Here is a 20,212-nt window from a genome sequence, read left to right on the forward strand (position 1 = left end):
TGTGTCGCAGGTTACCCTCTAGGTGATAGTTCTTGATTACTTTTTGATAAATAATTCGTTCTTATTGCGAAATAGGAGCACTATTTATCAATCTGAAATAAAAGACGTGAGGAAATTCTGTCTTTTTTAAAGACAAAAATTTTTGAGGCAAAATACCCAAAAAGAAGTTTGTAAAAAAATAGATATAAGATGTCAACCGGAGGAGGAGGAGACTTAGGTTACAAAGTTTTATTTGAAAATAGCTCTACGGTTCAATTCAAAATTAGGAAACTTTGCTTTAAATTCCTTGGAAAATTTACGTGTTTCTCAAAGTTTCAGTCTCTAAATGCCTCAAAAATACTTAAAGTCTACCAGTGGATTTTAACTTTTAATTAACAAATGTCGAATTTCAAAAATTTGTACTGCTAATAGAGCCTTAACTGACGGAGCTAATTTTTAAATAGCAAGTGATTTTTTCTAATTGAAAAAAATCGTAAAACTTTAGTTGCTTGTAGAAAAACTCGTGAAAATTTTGCCCTAATAGAATCAAGTTGCTCTTCTGAATAGTCTAGAGTGTGTTTATGTGGATTGCTTGAGATTGGAGATATACATTTTTTAAATACGTGTGTGTTTTCAGCGGATTTATCTAAATTAAAAATTAATAAAATCTCGAGACAAAATGCAACTGATTGTTCAAGTTTCAGTGTTTCTATGGACAGTGTAAAGTGCGTTTACGTTGCTTGCTTGTGTTCCGAGTTATGAATGTTTTAAGCTGCGAGCGTTCTCTTCGAGGGCGCCGAGAAAACACACAAGAAAACGTGCAATTTTTCTCTTAATGGATCCTTAGTAGCTCTTTTGAATAGTGTAGAATGCGTTTCTCCAGCTTTCAAGTTCAAATTATAATTTTTTAAAAAGCTGAGCGTTTTCAGCGGTATATTATCTAATTGGACTCGTTAGTGGGTTTGGAATTTTTCGAATAATAAAGCTATAGTTGTTCTAAAAGTCGGTATAGAGTGGGTTTCGGTAGCTCGCTTGGGTTTGGAATTGAGAATTTTTGAAAGACGTGAGTGTTTTCAGCGGATTTGTCTAGATAAAAAAATGAACAAAACTTTGAGATAAAACGCAACTAAATCTTCGATTTTTCTCCAAATAGAGTTTTAGTGTCTGTATTAAACAATGCAGAGTGCGTTTATGTTTCTTGCTTGTGTTCGCAGTAATGAATTTTTAAACTGCGATCGTTTTGAGTGGCTCTACACGAAAAATTCACAGTACTTCGATTAAAAAAGCAAGAAAACGAGCAATTTTTCTCCTAATCGAACTTAAGTTGCTCTTTTGAATAGTGTACACTGTGTTTCTGCCACTGACTTCAATTTGGAGTTATGAATTATTTAAAGATGTGAGTCTATTCAGGGGATTTGCCTGAATGGAAAACTAACAAAACTGAGACAGAATGCAATTTAGTGTGTGTTTTTTCTCCTAATAGAGTTTTAGTGTCTTGATCGAGCCGTGCAGAGTTCGTTTATGTTGCTTGTTTGTCTTCGGAGTTATACATTTTTTAAACTTTAGTGATTTTCCCAAAATGAAAAATTCACAAAACTTTAAGACAAAACGCAAGAAAGCGTGCAATTTTTCTCCTAGAACCTTAGATGCTCTTTTCAATAGTATTGAGCTCGTTTCTGTAGATTTCTTTGCTTTTAAGTTGTAGATTTTTAAAGGTCATTTGTTTTTAGCGGTTTTGCCCAATTGAAGATTTCTTAAATTTGCAGAAAACTTACAAGTGAGCTTTATTTTTTATTTTTTTCCTAATAAAGCTTCAGTTGCTCTAAAATACCATATTCTGTATTTTAGATTTTATTATTATTTAGTATTTAGATTAGATTATATCTGAGTGATTTTCTGTAAGTCGCTTGGCTTTGGACGAACGATTTTTTAAGACGTGTGTGTTTTCAGCGGATTTGTCTCAACCAAAAATTAACAAAACTTCGAGACAAAATTGCAGAGTGCTAAATTTGTCTCCTCGTAGAGTTTGAGTGTCTCTATGGAACAGTGCAGAGTACGTTTATGTTGCTTGCTTGTTATTGGAGTTATGAATGTTTTAAACGAAAAATTCGCATTCTGAAGCATACTTGGGTTTCAAGTTATGCATTTTTTAAAGACCGAATATTTTCAGCGGTCTTATCTAAATAGAAAATTCATAAATTTTGAATAAACTCGTGAGTGATCTCGACATTTTCCCCTAATAAAGCCTTAGTTGCTATATATATATAGCAACTTATATAACTCTTATATAAAACAGTATAGAGTACGTTTTTGAAGCTTGCTTGGATTTAGAGTTGTAAATTTTTCAAATAGCGAAAGATTTCAGCGGATTGGTCTAAATAAAAAAATAACAAAACTTTGAGACAAAATGCAACTGAGTGTGCGATTTTTCTCCTCTTAGGGTTTTAGTGTCTTCATTGAACAGGGCCGGGTTCGTTTATGTTCGATTATGATCTTTTTTAACAGCGAGCGTGTTTTCCAGAGGTTTTCTCTAAATGAAAAATTTAAACTACTTCGAGAAAAAAAACGCAAGAAAACTTTTTGCTGGGTTCGGCGTTAAGAATTTTTGAAAGATGCGAGTGTTTACAGCGGATTTGCCTATATGAAAAATGTATATAATTTCGATAAAAAAAAATTCCTAATAGTCGCAATGGCTCCACTGAGACTAACAAAAGAACGTATCCACATCTATTAACACAGCAGACAAATAATCATGATTTATTGGAAATTTACAGAGATAATCAGGATTCTCGAAAATTCGAATTCTGAGCAATGTAACTGAAAAAATGTCTTATTCCAATCATAGGATTATTTCGAGCTTCTGGAATATGAAGAGGATGATGCTTACCAAAAAAGTCATAATTTCTGATTTCGCCACTAACAACTGGTGCAATATCAATGAAAAAAAAACTTGTTTCTGAACTGTTTGAATCTATCTGAACTCCCTAACATGCCGCTCTAGAATAATGACCCGAATTTACCCCAATACTCACCCGATTAATGAATTATTTAGGCGAGCACTGAGCCACTGAACAAAGACATGAACGACAGTGTGGATAGCTTGGAGGAAAAAAACCCGGACATCATTCCCCAGAACAATGCAGAGGATGAGTACCAAGACGAAGAACGGGCCTTTGAAAGGTTGAACAACGCTCCCTCTATGCGAGTCTACAGTCGATTGCAAAGCCCCAATCAAACCAATGGGAGCTATGGGAAGGCTGTGGTAAGTATTGCCCATCTCCAACTAACAAAACGTAGCATTTGGTCCTACTAACTTCTTACAGACTCCTGGGGAAATAACCTACGCTGAACTGTCTATATCCAATCAACAGATGCCGCCCCATGTGATCTACAATCAACATCCACCGTCGGTGGCTTTGAACGTGATAAGAAGGCAGGAGCCGACAGTGTATGCTCAATTGGATATGAAGAGGATACCGCAAATAATGCCCCATCCAGGAGGGTTTCAAACATTGCACCATCCTCATATGCCGGCCTATTTGACTAGACCAATCAGGGACGATCATCTGCTCCAGGATGGATCTATAAGTTCCGAGACTCCCTTACTGGGAACTGGAAGCGTATGTATTTGGCTGATTAAATGAGATTTTAGTTAGGTGGTGAAAAGGTGGAAGGTTGAGTTAATGGAAAATTCTGGATTTTAGACTCTCTCATCGCTCAAGGAGATGAGTGGCTCTAGGACTCCTTCGGTAACCTCAACCCTCCCTCGACCAGTAACGGCGACTAGGTTTTGACCTACTTAATTAATATATATTTCGTCCGAAGAAGAACTGGTATACTTGTAAGCTAGATTAAATGAAGATTTAATGTACATTTCTCTAATAGGGTAATAACGTTTTATGTAGGTATTGGGGAAAATGAGTGCGACGATTCTTTTTCCCAGTTTTCACGTTGATTTTATATAGTTTTAAAATGTGTATATTGTTAAACTTTATATCTATCGATGTACAGGTCATTTAGCCGATAGATCTACCTATATAAGGAGTCTCCTAGGTGAAATACCTGCCAGCAATTGGAAAAAATATCCTGGTGAAGGCAGAAATAAACAAAAATTTTGTTTTGCATACAAAATTGTTTTTTTGCATTTTTTCCAATTTTTGGTTTCTACTTCATTCAGATGATCCAATTATGTGTTTGTCAATACAATGAAAATAAATGTAATATTTTTAAATGTTTTATGGCGAATAGGGGTGTGATTAAAGCGAAAGTGCAAGGGTTTTTCAAAAGCCGGCATTTTTCGTGTTTTTCAATCATATTTAATGCGCGGTTAGAGCACAAGTTTATTCTACGCTTTTTTTCAAGCATATTTAATGTTGCTTTGCTTTGTGATAAAGACGATGATGATTCTTGGAGCGTAGGAAATCCACAGCAAAAGTTGATAATGTAAGTGAATTTGTGGCAACGAGAATTTACATTAAACGAATTTTTTCTTTAAAGCTTAATTTCATTAGCAACGATTTATTGAAAATGTGCCTAAGATCAGAAAGAATAGCCGCAGAAGAAAAATCTCAGAAAAACGCAAATTTGCGTGTTTTTTTTTAATGTGCAAATTAAAAGGCAGCAAATAAGAGAGTTTGAATTATTCCAGTTAATAAATCATTTGAAAGGTAGAAAATATTAACAGATTAAACTAAAAAATAAATGCAACTGGTTTACATACAGGTTTTTTCAGTTTTTATTTTAATTGATTAAATTGTTTATTTTATATATAAAGAGCGTATATTATCCACATTTGCTCTTGCATTCAAAACATTTTTTGAAAATGTCTAGTCTAAATTTTCATAAATTTCAATATTTATCCAGCAAAATAAATAGCCAGTAGGAAAACATGAAATTAGAAAAATGACGCAATATTTAAGCTAATTTATAGTCGCTATAAAGATTGGCCTAGAAAAAATTCGAGCAGGCACAGAAGCCCAATTTGTCTTCAAAATATATCAACAGAGAAAACCGCTTTTTATCCATTTGGCCAAGTTTATCTATATAAATCACTCTTATATGCAATCTGGGCGCTTTTTCTTATTTTAGACACAGTCTTTATCTTGGAGACCGTAATTTTGAGTAAAGTACAAAATCTTTGGTTGTGGAAAAATTGTATTTTTCCTAAAACTGGAATTCCCACGATTCTTGAGCAAACCACTGTTTGTCAAGAATCAACGTTTCGACTATATTTTAACCCATCAAGACCACTAATCTATAGCTGAAACGTTGACTCAAGAAAAACAGTGTTTCCTCGAGAATCGTAGTTTTATTAGGTTCATGAAAAAACGCTGTTTTCCTTAAACCAACGTTTCTCGTTGCTAAACTTTTACAAAAGAAACCGTGTATTTTTATTTGCTTCAACAAAACATTCCTGATTGCAAAAATTGACAAATCAAAAAAAACTAATTATGCTAAATCAATTATTAGATATAGTACAAAATATTAAAAAAGGCAAAAGGTAGAAGTTAAGCATGATTAGTGTCACATTGTCGCTTTCACATCAATTAAATGCGTTCTTCACCCTTTTCCCACAATCAAACACTCGTTTTGCGTAAATTTGTTTTTCAACAAATGAGAGTGTTATCTCATCAAATCCGAATTTCTAAGAGAATTCGCGTGTGTAAATAGTTATACTTTTATAGCTGTGAACGTTTTCAATTAAAGTTAACAGAAAATATATAAAACATATTTTTATTAGTAAATTCTATAATCGAAACCCCAAAAAAAGTCAAACGGTTCGAGATGTAGATAATGCTTATTCGACAATGCGCTTCAAGCGTATTTTGTTTTAAATACGTTAAGTTTTGTGATATTAATTGTTAATGCTGATTTTGCAAATTAATTTTACTTTAATTTTATGTACAATAATTATCGTTGAAACTTATGTATACGGAGTGTCTGGGCGATTAGAACACTTTTTAAAGTTATCTAACATTCTGGACGACCGGTGTAGACTCGTTATTTAATAGAGATAAAATCAAATCGACTGAGTTATTTATGAAAAGTTTTAATCAGTGGAGCGTTAATATAACAACCATGAGTTAACCGTCCAATTGTTTCGTTAGAAAAAAAATGTTTTTGTCAGCTAATGTGTAAGTCGACCAGTCGAGTGCTGTAAAAACTGAAATTACGCAGAAAAAACTGTAATTATGGTTTTTACACACATGGACTACCACCACTTTATTCGATAAGGTTTCCTGTAAGTAGTTTCGTAAAATTACACGAAAAATAAAGGTATTTTATATGTATAGCTTTAAGAAAAAAAACATTTTTACATGTACCTCATTCAAATTTTTAAGGCGTTTTATCGTTAATGTACAAACTGTAAATGAACCCATAGTGTAAACCAGTTCCCCAGTTTCGTTTCGCCTCTAAATAAAGGCCAACGTAGCTACTCATCGATGTTTCGTAATATATTCTGATTGATATATGGACAATAATTGCTAGGTTTTTGTACTTACAGACCGTTTTCGTTAGAAACGACTTATGTTCTACTTGAATACCTTTTAGTATTGTTTCAAAAGTGGCCTTGCTGCAATCTTATTTAACGAAATATATACGCTAACGGTCATAGCAGCTTTTCACCCGCCTGTGAGTTACCGGGATTGCTGATATGACCCTGTATTATTAGAGTTAGATAATATATAGTTCATTTCATATAAAAAAGGTACTTATATGTGTTTAAATCATCACGAATATGTTGAATTCAACTTTATCCAAAATAAATTACTGAAAAATATTTCCGTCGCTGTTTATATTTTAGTGAAACACTAGCGTAACGTAAACTACGAACTAAAGGAAAAGTTACTGCTGTTGCCCGCTTTACCAAATTATGTAATACACTAATTCAGGAAGCAAAGAGGGGTGTCTATGTCGCATTGTTTCATGTTGTCTCTTAACTGTCTTTAAAAAAATAGATAACACTTTTAAAAACACAATTGTTCTCTAGCACGGGAAAATTGGGTAAATCAAAACGAAAATGTTTAAGTCATTTATTATTTTTACATCGGTGATTAATTGAAACAAATTTTACTCAAAATACATTGAATTGAAAATAAACTGTTGAGCAACATTTTACTCGGCTTTAGACAAAAATTTAAATTAAGCTGTTGAATTTTATAGAAGTATTTCTTGTAAGAAATCCTTGAATGGGTATAAAACGATAACACAAATTTTTTGAAACTCGTATTAGTTCAACAAACTTTCCTCAAAGTATATATAATAATTAAATTAAAAGTCATCAATTCTTAGTGGTGCAATTATTCAAATGGATATATAAATCGAAAACAAACTGTCAGCACCTTACTCAGTTAATTAAATTGAACTAACTGCTGTTAGGAAGGAAAATAACGGAAGAGTCGCAGCAAAAAAGCAACGTTGTAACATCGCATTCCGACCTTCCATCAAACAATCTTACAAAACTAGAATATTAATAAGTACAAACGATAAAAACGCAAAATAACTAATGAAAACGTTAACAACAACCAAGTTTAATGAGAAAAAAATAGGAACATTTTTCTATTTCAAAAAAAATGACTGAAAAACTGTCGATACTAAAACGCTTCAGTTGTTAATAACGTTTACTTTCCCGCTAAGGAAACTAAATTAACGTGAACAATCACAATGGATAATACCTGATTGGTAATGATAAATAGGTCATAACATTAAAAATAATAGTTCCCATGAAAACATTATGAAAGGATTTTAACATCGTATTTGATATTTATGAACTTTTGATGTTTGGAGTGTGATTATGAAAGTTAGTGATAACAGCAATAATAAATAACTAAAGCAAGTGAAAGACAAATACAGCGGCAAACCGGAAATAATTGAGAACGTCCAAAGAATATCTTAATTTTTCCGGCCGGAAAACAGTTAACAGTACTAAACTATACACGTATAAGAGTTGTTGCCGCAATAGATTGCTAGCACAACTTCCGATAAAATATAAAACACATAACATGGAGATATAATGCATGTTCTATTTTAGTAACAAAAGTTTTGTGCTCAATATATTGCATTCTAGTCTACCAACTGCTATTATAATCTCTCGTCGATGATTAATATTAAGTTGAATCACATTTGTTTAAATTTACCATCCGACACATATTATGTACATAGAAAGTTCAAATCACAGTTAGGTCGCTATTTATTGCCAAATCCGTTCCGTTCCTAAACTCTGGAATATTAATCATCAAGTCGCACTAGATGTCATGGCAAGAAATGTGTAATATTCATTACCGTTTGTTTCCTATTTACAGTAGATTAACTTTAAGTATAAGTATCGGAGTTTACATGTCACGCTTTAACAGTTTGTACATCAGTGTGAGATCAGTTATATTCGTTATCAAGAAAAACATATTCGTCGTCATACAAAACTAAATAATATCAAATAAACTTAAAAAATTAACCCAGTCTATATCAATTTTGTACTAAATTTGCGGGTACTTCACTGTTAAAGTTGTAACATGTTACTTAAACCTCTGTGAACTAACTCTAAACTAAGTAATTATAAACTTTTACAAAATACTGACCAACAACGCTTCAATAAATTTATATACATGGCTATCCCCATAATAAATAGAATTAATTTCGATTTAAACGTCCCTTAAAGCAATGGTAAGCCACTAACTCAAATTATCAACCTTCAAAATCACATATAGAGATAAATGTATTGCACAAGATGACTTACTTATTATAGTCGATAATCAAATCAGTGAGCTGTTAAGAAAAATATGTATTAGATGAGTACGAAGATCCTGGAACATCTCAGAAATGATCGGAACAAAACACTTTGATGCCCTTTATTAAGTGAATTATGATTTTTTATTGCAACTTTCCGTTTAGCGCCGTGCAGAAATAAAATATGAACGTATGAAAGTCAGTACTTTTAAGTAAAAATTGAGTTTAATTGAACTTTCAAATGCAGATTGTCTAAAAATAATTCCTTAATCTGGAGGAAGGTAGCTGAAGAGCTTGAACTTGTCTCTAATGTGTGGTCGGACATCCTCTTTCTGGAAAATCAAATAAAAATTATTTAAAAAAATTGGTATTTTTTTGTCTATCCGCCATTAAAGGTTGATGTATATACAAAATCTGAAAATCCTCTTATACAGACAACTGCGACGTAAAAGTACCGCTGAGGCAATGCTTAGTTGCATATTATGTGATAAACCACACATTAAATAACTTACCATTTCAACAAGTTCTTCCAAAAATGGCAGTATTTTCATAAGTTCAGTATCAGTCCGATCCACAAACCAACTTTCAATGGGAATTCCATTATTTAACTGAAACAATGCAGAAAAACCTGATAAGTCTCGCGTTCGACAAGAACATTTCCAAAAAAATTACTTACATGATAACCAAAAGCTTGAGGGGAATTATCAATTATGATGGTTTTAGATAAATCTCTTCTCAGAATACTCAAGTCTTTAATGTAATTGCCATTGACGCAGACACAGTGTTCCCGGAATAGTCGGTATTTAATCCATTTTCTCTCAACATCAAGCAGATTAAGCAGTTTGTCAGCATACACCCTTTTCGAGGCGGTGAATAGGATAACCTCGAACATTTGCGAGACTTTTTCCATAAATTCACGGAAAAATGGTCTAGTGCGCACATAAACCGTATAAGAACAATCTTGAAATACCACGGGAAAATTGAAACTGGCATCGCTTATCTCCTGCAGGCTGCAATGGACCAGAGTTTCATCTAAATCTAGAACCTGACAGAAATAATCGTTTTAGGGCTGACATTCCATGCAGTGCAAGATCATTAACTTACCAAACTAAATTCAGGACTAGATCTAGTTTTCAAAGGCAAAGCAGGGCACTGTGATCGCATTTCAGCAGTTAGCGGCGGAAGATTCTTGATGAACAAATACGGGTCGAAAGCTTCCCACGATTCAACGACTTCAACCTGCTCGGGATGAGCATCTAGTCGTTCATGTTCTTGAGATCCCGCACTTGTTATCAAGCAGTTTTCATCTTGCAGATTGTAATTGTAGCCATAATCATATACCATAGCTAATTGATTAAGTAAATCTAAGTGAACAAAATACAAAAATAAAAATAAAAAAATAGCAATAAAAAACATTAAGCAGCAAATTACAACTAGGAACGTATGAAAGCCAAAACTTACTCATATCAACATTGTTGCCCATTTCCACGTCCAAATAGTTATTAAATGCTTGAGTGTTCACATTGCTTAAATCGACTTCAATTGGTACTTCTGGATAATCCGTTCTCACTGGTGTGTAATCACAGTAGATTGAATCGCACATTTTTTCAGCATATATGTACTTTTGGTACTCGCAGGTCTTTTTTTCCGTTATATTAAACTGCATTTTATTAGTGCTGTCCTCGGCTGATAAATTTGGTGGACAAGGTAGGAAGTTTGTGTTTGCATCTAACACTACTTTTGTCTCATCTATTTGAATGGAACTGCAACAAAATTAGTAGTTGAGATTTTTCGTTTACCAATAGTAAAGTAGGTAGTTTGCAAAAAAGCATTTCAATTGATATAGAAGATTGTGTATTTACCTATATTCCATATCCTTTGGTAACACACGTTCAATATCAGATTCATCAAGGACTGCAAGTGGTTCACTACTTGTTGGGGCGTAAAACTCGTAGAACTTACTGGCTGCAACAATACTGCTATCATCAACGCCTGCAATAACAGGTTCAGGAGATGCAGTTTTAATATCGTCTGGTTGATTGTATATTTCAGGCACAACTTGAGCTTGATAATTCTCCTTGCACTCCTCAGACACCTATAAAACGATTGTATTAATATCTGCTGCAGAGTTATAGGTTTTATTACTCCTTACCTGCGGCACCTCTTTAATCACGGGGTCTGGCAGATGGGGAGTCTGCTTCTGGAAGTTCTTAAACATCACAGCGCTGCGAGCCTTGATCAGCCATGGTCTTTTCAAGCATCTTCTTCTTTTACTGCGTTTTTCGCTGCGTAACCACATAATGTTACATGAATCTAGAATTTGCAAACAAATGCGCTATTAAATTCTTATAGTAATACTACAAGGAGGTCCTTCTCAAGGAGCTGAACGCACGGTTAGAGACTAAATACTAAACGTATCAACTCAACTTTTTAGGAATCATTAGATCTAAAGGCTTTGTTAGTTTGAATTTAGTACATATTCGACGTTTGAAGTATAGGAAAATTGACCCTGAAAATATCAGTAATTTGCGTAAAAAAGCTTGATATTCAACCAAACTGTTCAGCACAAGACATGAGTGATTTAATTGGATTGCTTCCCACCCGTCTCATTCGAATGAGTGAGATTCGAGTAAATGTCGCTCATTTTAAGTTTACTGAACACAGGTCTTTATATATAAACTAAATAACTATTGAAGTACAGCAAATGAATGAAAAACTGTTCCTCTAAAGACTATCAAGCGTTTTGTCAACAAAATCAAAAGTTATTACAAGTAAATATCCACAGGTAAAAATAGGCGGCAGACTGCAATCATAAAACTCAGAATGCTAGAATAGTTCGATTAAGTCCGCCGCAAAACAGTTTGGCTCAAATTGAGACACTGAACTGAAGTAATATGTATGTTGAAATGCTATAGGTATACCCTTAAGAACGTTTCGCGTCCCGATAGAAACCAAGAAATTTAGCGATGTTAGTTTCGGTTTAATCAGACAGATAGCATACAGTACATTTGGAAAGGTCTCAACCACGAAGCCTTATTTTCTTAAAAATTGTAAACCTCAAAAGTATGTCGGTTTGCGTGTATCTTGATGTGTTCTATTTATTAAACAGTAGAAGATTGGGTATGAATAAAAAATGTCTGCAAAAAGTTTCTCAACTTGTGCCTACAGTTATGGGGACAGTTTGTCTGATTTCAATTCAGGTGAAAATTTTGAAGAAAATGTACGTTTTTACGAAACTTTTTCTAAGTATCCGACAAGGGTTCCAGCGACGATAAAAATGCAAACGATAAAAGTTTCTACATACAAATGCTTAATGATAAGAAGGCGCGAGCTCAGAAAAAATAGCACCTGTACGTTTCCAAGAAGAAATACCACCTGTACTTTTCCAAATCGTTTAGATTATAGCAAAACTTGACTACTATGATACGTAATCTAATGGGGTTTTCATACAAATGCAATATCAAGCATATTACATGCATGAGGAATGATATGATTTTCATATAAAACTAAGTTTAGATGCAAAGTTTTGACTTAACCCTGTATCTAAGCAGCAACCGATTTCGGTAGAAGTGCTATCAAAAATCGCACAGAGCAATAAATTATTGATTTCAAGCAGTTAACTAATAGAGATAGAGCGCAAGTAATTTTCTATTAAAGTTAAATGCTGTCCTAAGGCGTTAAGTTTTGAAAAATCAAATCATGGAACTGAATAACGATTTAACTTCCAAAAGTCCCATCGCCTGGGCCAAGAACATTAAATAATCCGACAATAATCCTAATTCGAGGTTTGTTGATGTCCTAAGGACGGGTTTGTCCGATTTTGCATGGACGATTGCAAAAAAATGCCAGTTAAAAATGTTTACAAACATCAGCGAGCGGTAGCTCGAATTTAGTCTAATTTTTCTGGCAGTATCGGTGATTATCGGCTAAAACAACTGGCAACAAAGAAGCTACAGGTACTTACCTGAAAAACGAACCACTTCTAGGCGTAATACTTATCGGCACTAATAATTTAGCCTAAAAATTTCAGAATAATGTACAATAAACAACCCAAACATATATCAAAATGGCTACCCACGCGAACTGATTGATATGGTCGGTTCTGAAATCGAGCTTTTGCGCAATTTTATAGAGCCGCCCTACTCCAACCATGTGCGTCTCTTTTCTTCTTGAAGCAAAGTAAAGAAAAGGACATAATCACGTGTTGGGATCGTGAATTTCTGGTGATTCTTGGCGCGTTATTCAAATTAATTTTTAAAGTTACTTAGAAATCCTAGTACGGTTTTTAATTTTAATACTAAAATCTATACGGTTTTTATGGGCTTTAAAACACAACTAACTCCTCTAAACAACCCAGAAAAAGACGTCTGTGTACGTACTGGATTTTTTATATTCACGAATTTATGACAACAGATTCATACATTTGCTAACCTAATACTGATTAAGTAATAAACTAATAAGGAAATAAAATATATCATTATATACAATATAAATAAATCAACGTCCATAAGGATGCATTTGAGCAGCGCTTTTAATATTGGTCTTGATGGCTGATGGGGCTTTGTTCATACTCATGGCTTGCGTACTCGGTGGAAGTTGACCCGGCCCAGGCGGCCCCCCGGGCCTTCCTTGTGAAGCTACCATCATCCCTCCAGAGGTGGAATTTGGCTGGCCATTCGGATTGGAGCCCATCTACATTACAATAGTTTAGAAATTTGGAAAATTCTGGAAAAAAGTACAAACCTTCAAGCCTTTCCCCATCCCAACTGCTGCAACTAAGAGATGTGTGTCTGCCTGATTGGAATTTTGCTGCGTGCCTGCCCTGGATGAGGCCTCTACTTCCCATTCTTCCCTGGCTTTGCTTACAATGTCCCACACGTGTGAGACTACCTTCTGATAAGCTGCCATTTGCTTCTGAAATAGTCACACAGGTTAAAATCTCGGCTAGTTTGAGCTGCATTCGCCACATTACTTGTGCATTTTCGACTTGCAAATGCTGAGCTTTCAGCTCCAGCTGAATCATCTTCTGTTCAGCCATAGGCTCAAGTTTGGTTCTCAGATAAGGGGGCACCAAATCATGGGAAAAAGTTGTTATTCGGCCTTCAGTCGCCTGTACCAGTTGCTCATCTCTCTCGGGAGAGAGCAGAAGCGGCAGAACTGTTAAGTTTCGCAAATTGGGGCCCTTTTCATGGCTGAGAACTTTCGACAGGGAAATAAGCTATAAACGCAGAGTCACAAAGTGTGGCGTTGAGGTTTTAATTGAGCTTACCTGCCCTGATATCAAAGCATAGTTGTCCAGAAACTTTGGCCAATTCAGAGTTTCATATTCAGTTTCGATTTTGAAAATCATAGCGGCTAAAGACGCTTTCAGATCGTTCACTCTTTGGATTATCGACTCTAGAGAGGACTCTAATTGTTTCTCTTCTCTTTGCTGCATTTTTTCAAATGTGTTCAACTCAAAATAGTGAAATTTTTAACTTCCATTTAACCCCGGCTGGAAATCAGAACAAACGTGAAATGGTTAACACAGATGAAGACAACTAAATCATAGATAAAGACGAGTAGAAGAACGAAATGGATGGTTAAGGTCAAAATGTCCTCATAACCTAAAAACATGCTAAATGTCCCTTGTTGTCATGTTTTATAAATTAATACCATGAAAGATGTAAAGGGTGAAGGTCTTTTCTAGTTCCAAAGATACCTCTTTTTCTAACAACTTTTCCTAATGGTGCTTTTTGAAGAACTGCGGTTTTTGATCACTTTTTGCTGGATTTTATTAGTTTCGGTAAGGACTGGTTAACCGATTTTTAAAAAATCTATATTTGATTTGCACTTACTTTTTTCTTAGGCACATTTTGCAATTATCTAGGTAAATTTTAGTTACTTTCAATTAATTGTTTTAGCTTTTGTTAATTTGGATTAATATTGATTTATGGTTTTTTTTTTGTAAATAACGTTGACCAGCTGTTTTTTTACGAAATTTTACGCATGAAGAAGTTTACGGAAATTCTTGGGTTGATTAAAAAGGATCTAAATTAAAACGTATTTTTGCGTTGAATATGCGACTTCTGTTTACAAACTCTGGATTTACTGTCCTCCATCTTAAATATGTGTCCTGCTCCTTAGGAAAGAGTAACACTTTAGAAAAGCAAAATCATTGGCCCCTATTGGGTCCAATATCATTGATTGTAGTTAGGACTGCGATATTTTAACTTGCGTCCTCTAGCAGGATTTCTAGCAGTTTTCTCTCTAGCACTGACTCACCCTGTATACTGGTTTCATTTCATTCTTTTTCAACTATGTTCCAGGAGGATTAAATAAAATCAAGCCTAATATTGACAAAAACGAAAATGGGGATTAAATTAAAAAAAACGTTGGTAAAACAATAAATATTATATATTTAGAATAAATTATCTATAGAATTTAATATTACAATATTTACAAAATGCATTGTTTCTTTCGAAAACACCTGCCAGGTAAGCCACGGTAAATCAGTGTGCAAACATCAGAAACAGGTACGATATTTTACATTTTATTGTGAATATTTGAATGCTGCCAAGACCAGTCTTGGATGTTAAATATCCCGCTCGATTGTGATTAGAAAAATTGTTTTTGGCAAGAAAGAAGAATTCTTTAGACACGCCAAACAATACTGCAAATTGATAGATATGCGCCTGATTGGTTGTTCCTACATTCCAAAAATATTCTAAAATATAAATAAACAATCTCTAAATTCATACAACCCTTCTCAGTCAGTAACAAATAGATCATTGAGTGATCCAAAGAATTGAACTGAATCATAATAAACAACCATTAACAAACTAAAACATAACACCAAGGAAAATCGCGAAATTTTCATATTTACTAAATACTTTTAACGGAAAAAAATGCCTAGTTTTCTCAAATTAAATTAAAGTTTTACCAAGTGTTAACTCCAACTCAGTTGATAGCCTTCCCAATTTGCGCTCGGTGCCAAATGCACCGTCCTGGCCTGATAGTAAAAGGTCACAATGCCTTTATATGCCATTCTTGGAACTCCTCCCTGAAGCAAAAAAAAACTAAACTGCTGAATTTTTCGCCCTTTGAAGCCGTCGTGGAAAATAATTTATGCCGAACGTTTCACAAGCACGCAAACCATCTCTGAAGATGCAAGCCACTCATGCTAGCGAAAGGCCAGGAAGAAGTTATTTTCCTCGGCGGCCTGAAAGGTTGAACAAGTCATTAGTCTCAATAATACATTCATCAAAAATTTAGGGTTTTGCAGTTTTTGGATCTTTTAGGCGGAAAAACTCATCAATTTGCCACTCCAGCTTAACTATTTTGCCAAAAATAAATATTTAAATTTAGGACAGCATTGTTCAACCACCTACCCTGAAGTCATCCATAAGACCCAATTTCTTGCTGATTAATTTATATTCGTTTAGTTTCCTGTAGGTAATTCGCACAGGGCCGTCAAAGCTGATGTGATTGTCCCGAAGATCGTCATATTTCACAGTCGGGCACTTATACACTGACCCCACAAAGTCTTTATCATAGTTCTCCTTCAGAAGGTAACTAAGGTTCATTTTGGAAAAAGGCACAAATTTATCGTTCAACTTGATGAATTTCAAGTGTTTCTCGAAGTACATGCCATTGGACACTCCAATTTTACCGAAAGTCTTTGTTCTCGAAATCTCCGGCCTGATGCAAGACCGTCCTCTTCTTTGAGCTGGCTCGCGAATCCAATCGTCCCAGTATCTAAGAGAATTAATCAAGAAATTGTCTGGAAAAATCAGGTCCGACTGCTTACGATCTGGGCCACTTTGTGTAAAGTTCCAGCCATAAATTCCTGGTCAGCATCCATCCCAATCCAGGAAAGAAATCCGTTCGATATAGTAACTCCGGCCTTTCAGTGTCTACCAGTCCTTCTTTCCCGTTATCGTTCCATGCGGAAACGCACCACAAGGTTGGATCTTTCTGGAGGAGTGGATGAGTTCCTAGGAAGTACTCGAAGAAATCCGGAGCGATTTCTAAATCATCTGCAAGTACAGAAAATACGAAAATACATAGAATGTTTCTTCCCAAGACGCCGACATAATAACTTATGATCAACTAAAGACTTGACTAAAAACAGACTGGAACTGAAAAAAAAATTCTGCGAAAACTGAAACGGTAAAACGCCATTATAAAAAAGCACAACGGAAATCTCACTAACCTTCTACTATAATCACAGTGCTGAAATTAAAATTAAAAAACATTTGGTTCAGTGCCCAGCCATAATGACGAGCAATTTTGAAGTAGCCCTTGAACTTCTTCTCTTTGGGCGGAACTTGAATGTCCGATTGGTCGGGCTGCTGCATCAGCGTCACTTGGGGCCCATAACTGCGGATTATTTCAGCAGTTTCATCATGATCACAATCCTGCAGACAAAAATTAAAAATGACTATACCGAATTAATTATACATGTGTGAACAGAATTTTGTATCGAGCGCAAATGAACAGACAGAGAAATAATTCGAAATTGTTCGGGTTTAGCTGCAAATATTAATTATTTAGTGCACTATAAGCATGCCTTATTATTTTTAAGCGTGTAATTTGCCTGAAGTGGACGGGAATTGATGGGACGCTCAATTGAGTTTTTTATATTCCCAATTTAAAATAGCGCGTCAAGCAAATATTTTTAAGAACTAATTTTTCTCTAACTTAATTGAAGAGCCTTATAAAATTTCGAATATTCAGGAAAAATGTGATATAATTTTTTACCCAAATTTACCAATATCCGAAAACCAACTCTAATTAATGAACTCTTGAAAAAATGCCGAACATATTTTGTACTTTCGCTCTTACTTCTTTATTCATAAAGCCTTCAATTTAGCCAAAGAACTTGAGTATTAAACTAAATAATAGTAAATAAAACAGAAAAATAAAACCAAGCATATTAATTAATAAGTAGTTAGACGTAAGTGGATATTACTAAATTATTACGATAGAAGAGTTGTAAAGCGAAACGATCAAACACAGTGAAAAACCAGCAGCCCGTTTAATTATGTGAAAAGGTTGGGCAAATATTATTAAAACGGTCATATTTTTATGAAACAGATACAGATGGAAATCATGTTGGCTCAGGCAATTAGATTTGTAACGTTGGGTCAGTGAACTTAAGCTCTATGTAGAAGCGTCCTGATTTACCATTAAAATTGTTTCAAAAACCATAAAATCAGCTTCTTCCTTTGGCATGTAACTGTTTGACTCAAGCCAGTTTGTACAAGCAGGACTTTGCCATCCGATTAGTCTCTTATTTATAGAGAAACGCTTTGCACTTCCACACCAGTTTCTGTAGTTTTTGTGGGCGAAAATAAGGCCCTCTATCCAAAGAGACTCACTCTGTATATGCAGGGTGATCTAAACCTTATGGAATTAGGCGATAATTAATTAGTTGCGACACGCGGTTTAGTACGTTGGAGGTGCACAATCTTTTAAAATCGACGGAACGATTAAAATTCCCGACTTTTTTTAATTTAACTTTTTTTTAAATTTTTATTTAAATAATCCGTGAAATCAAAACATCAATATCCAACCATTAATGCACCAAATACTGTGACCTACAGGCTAAATATGCCGAAACAACGATAAATAAGGGTCGTGCACTTACTAAATGTGCACAATTTCCAGCTGAAAACATCGAACTTCTGAGGACTCTAGCGGGTCAACCAAAAACGCGCGAGCGGAAGGTTCCACCAATCATGTAAATACGCAGTTAATCGGCAAAGAGTAATATCATAAAAGTAGCGAGCCTTTTATCAAAAAAATCAGACTTCGATCTTATTCATCTCCGATTTATTTTTCATTCTCTTTGCGTTTTATCACAATTTTTTTTGGAAGGAATTAATAAATAAATTTAAATTTATTTAATTAATATAATTTAGCATTATCTACTTATGGTACTTTATGAGCGTTAAGTCACGGCTTTTTTTTTAAATAAATAAAATAAATAGATTAATAAATTTAGCCATAACTTCTACACCACTGAGAAGAATTGCAATTTAAAAGCACATTTTTAAAAGTTGTTATTTTCTACATAAAAAAGATGCCTTTCGTCAAAATCTCTACTGTTTTCGTTTGAGAGAAAATAGGCATTTTATCATCAAAAACATGAGGTTGCTACGTTCAAAATCGTTTTTATCAAATTGATATGAATTCATAACAACGCCCGGGTAAAAGTCGCTTTGCCGACCATAAAAAAAATCACCGAATTGTTTAATCATATTTTCCATGATAAAATGCCAATTTGCTCTTAAACAACTGGTATCAGATCTTCTATCTACCAGGATCTTTGTTGTGCAGATCACAATGGGCTTTCAGAATTAACATTTCATCATCATCAAATTGCAATTTAAAAGGAAAGTAAAAAATATAGGAACAACAGAATACAGCTTTCCTCTAAGATACTCGCGAATGGCACAAAAAAAACGTCGATTAATGGTCATAAAGTCGCTATAAATATTGCCAAAACCAAAAGAATTATTAACACCCTGTAAGGCTTGTTTCTGAACGCCCAGCGCGCTGTTATGTTATGCCACTTAAATTTGGATCACTCTGCACAGTAAAATATTTTTTGTATACTTTTATTAAATTAATATTCTGTACGTTAAAAACATGGCAGTTGAGGGCAACGTTGGCTCAACGTTTTTATTCTATTTTGGAGCTCCCAACACGCTCTTGATGTTATGATACTTAAATTTGGATCACCCTGTATAAGAAAAAAACACGATTGTTTTGTATGTTGTCTTCACATGACAAAAGATGGTTTTTTTTTTAATAGTTGGCAGGCTTGATGATGTTTTTGTTAAGAAATGCGTCTTAACATGTAGGATTTTAGCATCCAAAATGCATAAAAATTAGTCTAAATTTGTTTCATTGAGCTTGTTAAGTGAGTTTTTGCAAAATATCAATGCATTTGCCGGTGGTACTATAGTTACCTAATCTTTCCCTGTTTGCTCAGTTCGATGTTAAATATATTTCGGGTAAGTCATAGGAAGATCGCGCACGGTAAAAATCCTTGAAAATCGGGGAAAATTTTGCGCTCCGATAGAAAAGCGTTGATTTTCCGAAGAACAAGTGTGCAATCTCGCGATTGACCTGATTTTTTCAACCCGAACAGGGTTTCTTAAGTGAAAAATTCCAATTCAAAGTTGGCGTTTTTTTCTGACATTTTTGGAGTGTGACTATTCAATTGCCTTTGTTCGTGTGTGGTGATTAAAGTTTGCCTTCAGATCAATCGATCTACTAGAATGGATTACATACACATCAACATCAACTGGCTATGAGCATGCATCCAATCAGTTTCCCAGGTGAGTCGCAAGATTTGTATCAAAAATTTGCAAAAACCCAAAAAAAAACTTGTCTGTCTTTGACTTATTGATATCGCGAATGTTTGTTCGACTTTAAATAGAGCAATTCCATATGAATAAAATGTACTGGGTAGCACGTTTGAGCGGTTTCAACAGAGCAAGTGTTCTCACTTTTTTTT

General features: G+C 34.5%; 4 protein-coding genes across 7 annotated transcripts in view; 1 reads left to right on the top strand and 3 right to left on the bottom strand.

The window, feature by feature from the left end:
• The window catches only part of LOC109540512 (synaptogenesis protein syg-2), a 203,298-nt gene extending 199,088 nt beyond the window's left edge, over window positions 1-4,210 (top strand). For 2 of the 3 annotated variants that reach the window (XM_019908931.2, XM_019908935.2), the window contains 3 exons: window positions 3,032-3,241; window positions 3,303-3,599; window positions 3,684-4,210. In XM_019908931.2, coding sequence (XP_019764490.1) covers window positions 3,032-3,241; window positions 3,303-3,599; window positions 3,684-3,773 — 597 coding nt within the window. In that variant the 3' untranslated portion in view covers window positions 3,774-4,210. The remainder of the gene's footprint in view (window positions 1-3,031; window positions 3,242-3,302; window positions 3,600-3,683) is intronic. The other variant, XM_019908932.2, reaches the window with a different exon arrangement.
• A 2,788-nt stretch (window positions 4,211-6,998) lies between these two features.
• On the bottom strand, window positions 6,999-12,785 carry LOC109540537. Of its 2 annotated transcripts, none has more exons than XM_019908965.2 (8): window positions 12,668-12,785; window positions 10,856-11,016; window positions 10,566-10,798; window positions 10,165-10,466; window positions 9,808-10,049; window positions 9,380-9,748; window positions 9,216-9,311; window positions 6,999-9,035 (listed from the first exon to the last, which is right to left on the bottom strand). In XM_019908965.2, the coding sequence occupies exons 2-8, from the start codon at window positions 11,000-11,002 to the stop codon at window positions 8,970-8,972; spliced, it is 1,455 nt and encodes a 484-aa protein (XP_019764524.1). In that variant the 5' UTR covers window positions 11,003-11,016; window positions 12,668-12,785; the 3' UTR covers window positions 6,999-8,969. The 2 variants fall into 2 exon arrangements, with proteins under 2 accessions (XP_019764524.1, XP_019764523.1); XM_019908964.2 differs by having other exon boundaries at window positions 9,808-10,067.
• A 290-nt stretch (window positions 12,786-13,075) lies between these two features.
• On the bottom strand, window positions 13,076-14,328 carry LOC109540434 (mediator of RNA polymerase II transcription subunit 8). The gene is made up of 4 exons (XM_019908800.2): window positions 13,973-14,328; window positions 13,676-13,921; window positions 13,447-13,617; window positions 13,076-13,395 (listed from the first exon to the last, which is right to left on the bottom strand). Exons 1-4 carry the CDS (start codon window positions 14,138-14,140, stop codon window positions 13,201-13,203), a joined length of 780 nt encoding a protein of 259 aa, XP_019764359.1. The 5' UTR covers window positions 14,141-14,328; the 3' UTR covers window positions 13,076-13,200.
• Window positions 14,329-15,081: 753 nt separating this feature from the next.
• LOC109540499 (alpha-1,3-mannosyl-glycoprotein 2-beta-N-acetylglucosaminyltransferase) overlaps window positions 15,082-20,212 on the bottom strand; it is a 7,331-nt gene continuing 2,200 nt past the window's right edge. The window contains exons 3-6 of the mRNA XM_019908910.2: window positions 16,898-17,102; window positions 16,493-16,721; window positions 16,074-16,440; window positions 15,082-15,745 (exon numbers count right to left, since the gene is read on the bottom strand). Coding sequence (XP_019764469.2) covers window positions 15,632-15,745; window positions 16,074-16,440; window positions 16,493-16,721; window positions 16,898-17,102 — 915 coding nt within the window. The 3' untranslated portion in view covers window positions 15,082-15,631. The remainder of the gene's footprint in view (window positions 15,746-16,073; window positions 16,441-16,492; window positions 16,722-16,897; window positions 17,103-20,212) is intronic.

Source organism: Dendroctonus ponderosae, unplaced genomic scaffold, assembly GCF_020466585.1.
Source record: "Dendroctonus ponderosae isolate FM_Combo_2020 unplaced genomic scaffold, Dpon_F_20191213v2 Dpon_F_20191213_6, whole genome shotgun sequence".
Classification (NCBI taxonomy): domain Eukaryota; kingdom Metazoa; phylum Arthropoda; class Insecta; order Coleoptera; family Curculionidae; genus Dendroctonus; species Dendroctonus ponderosae.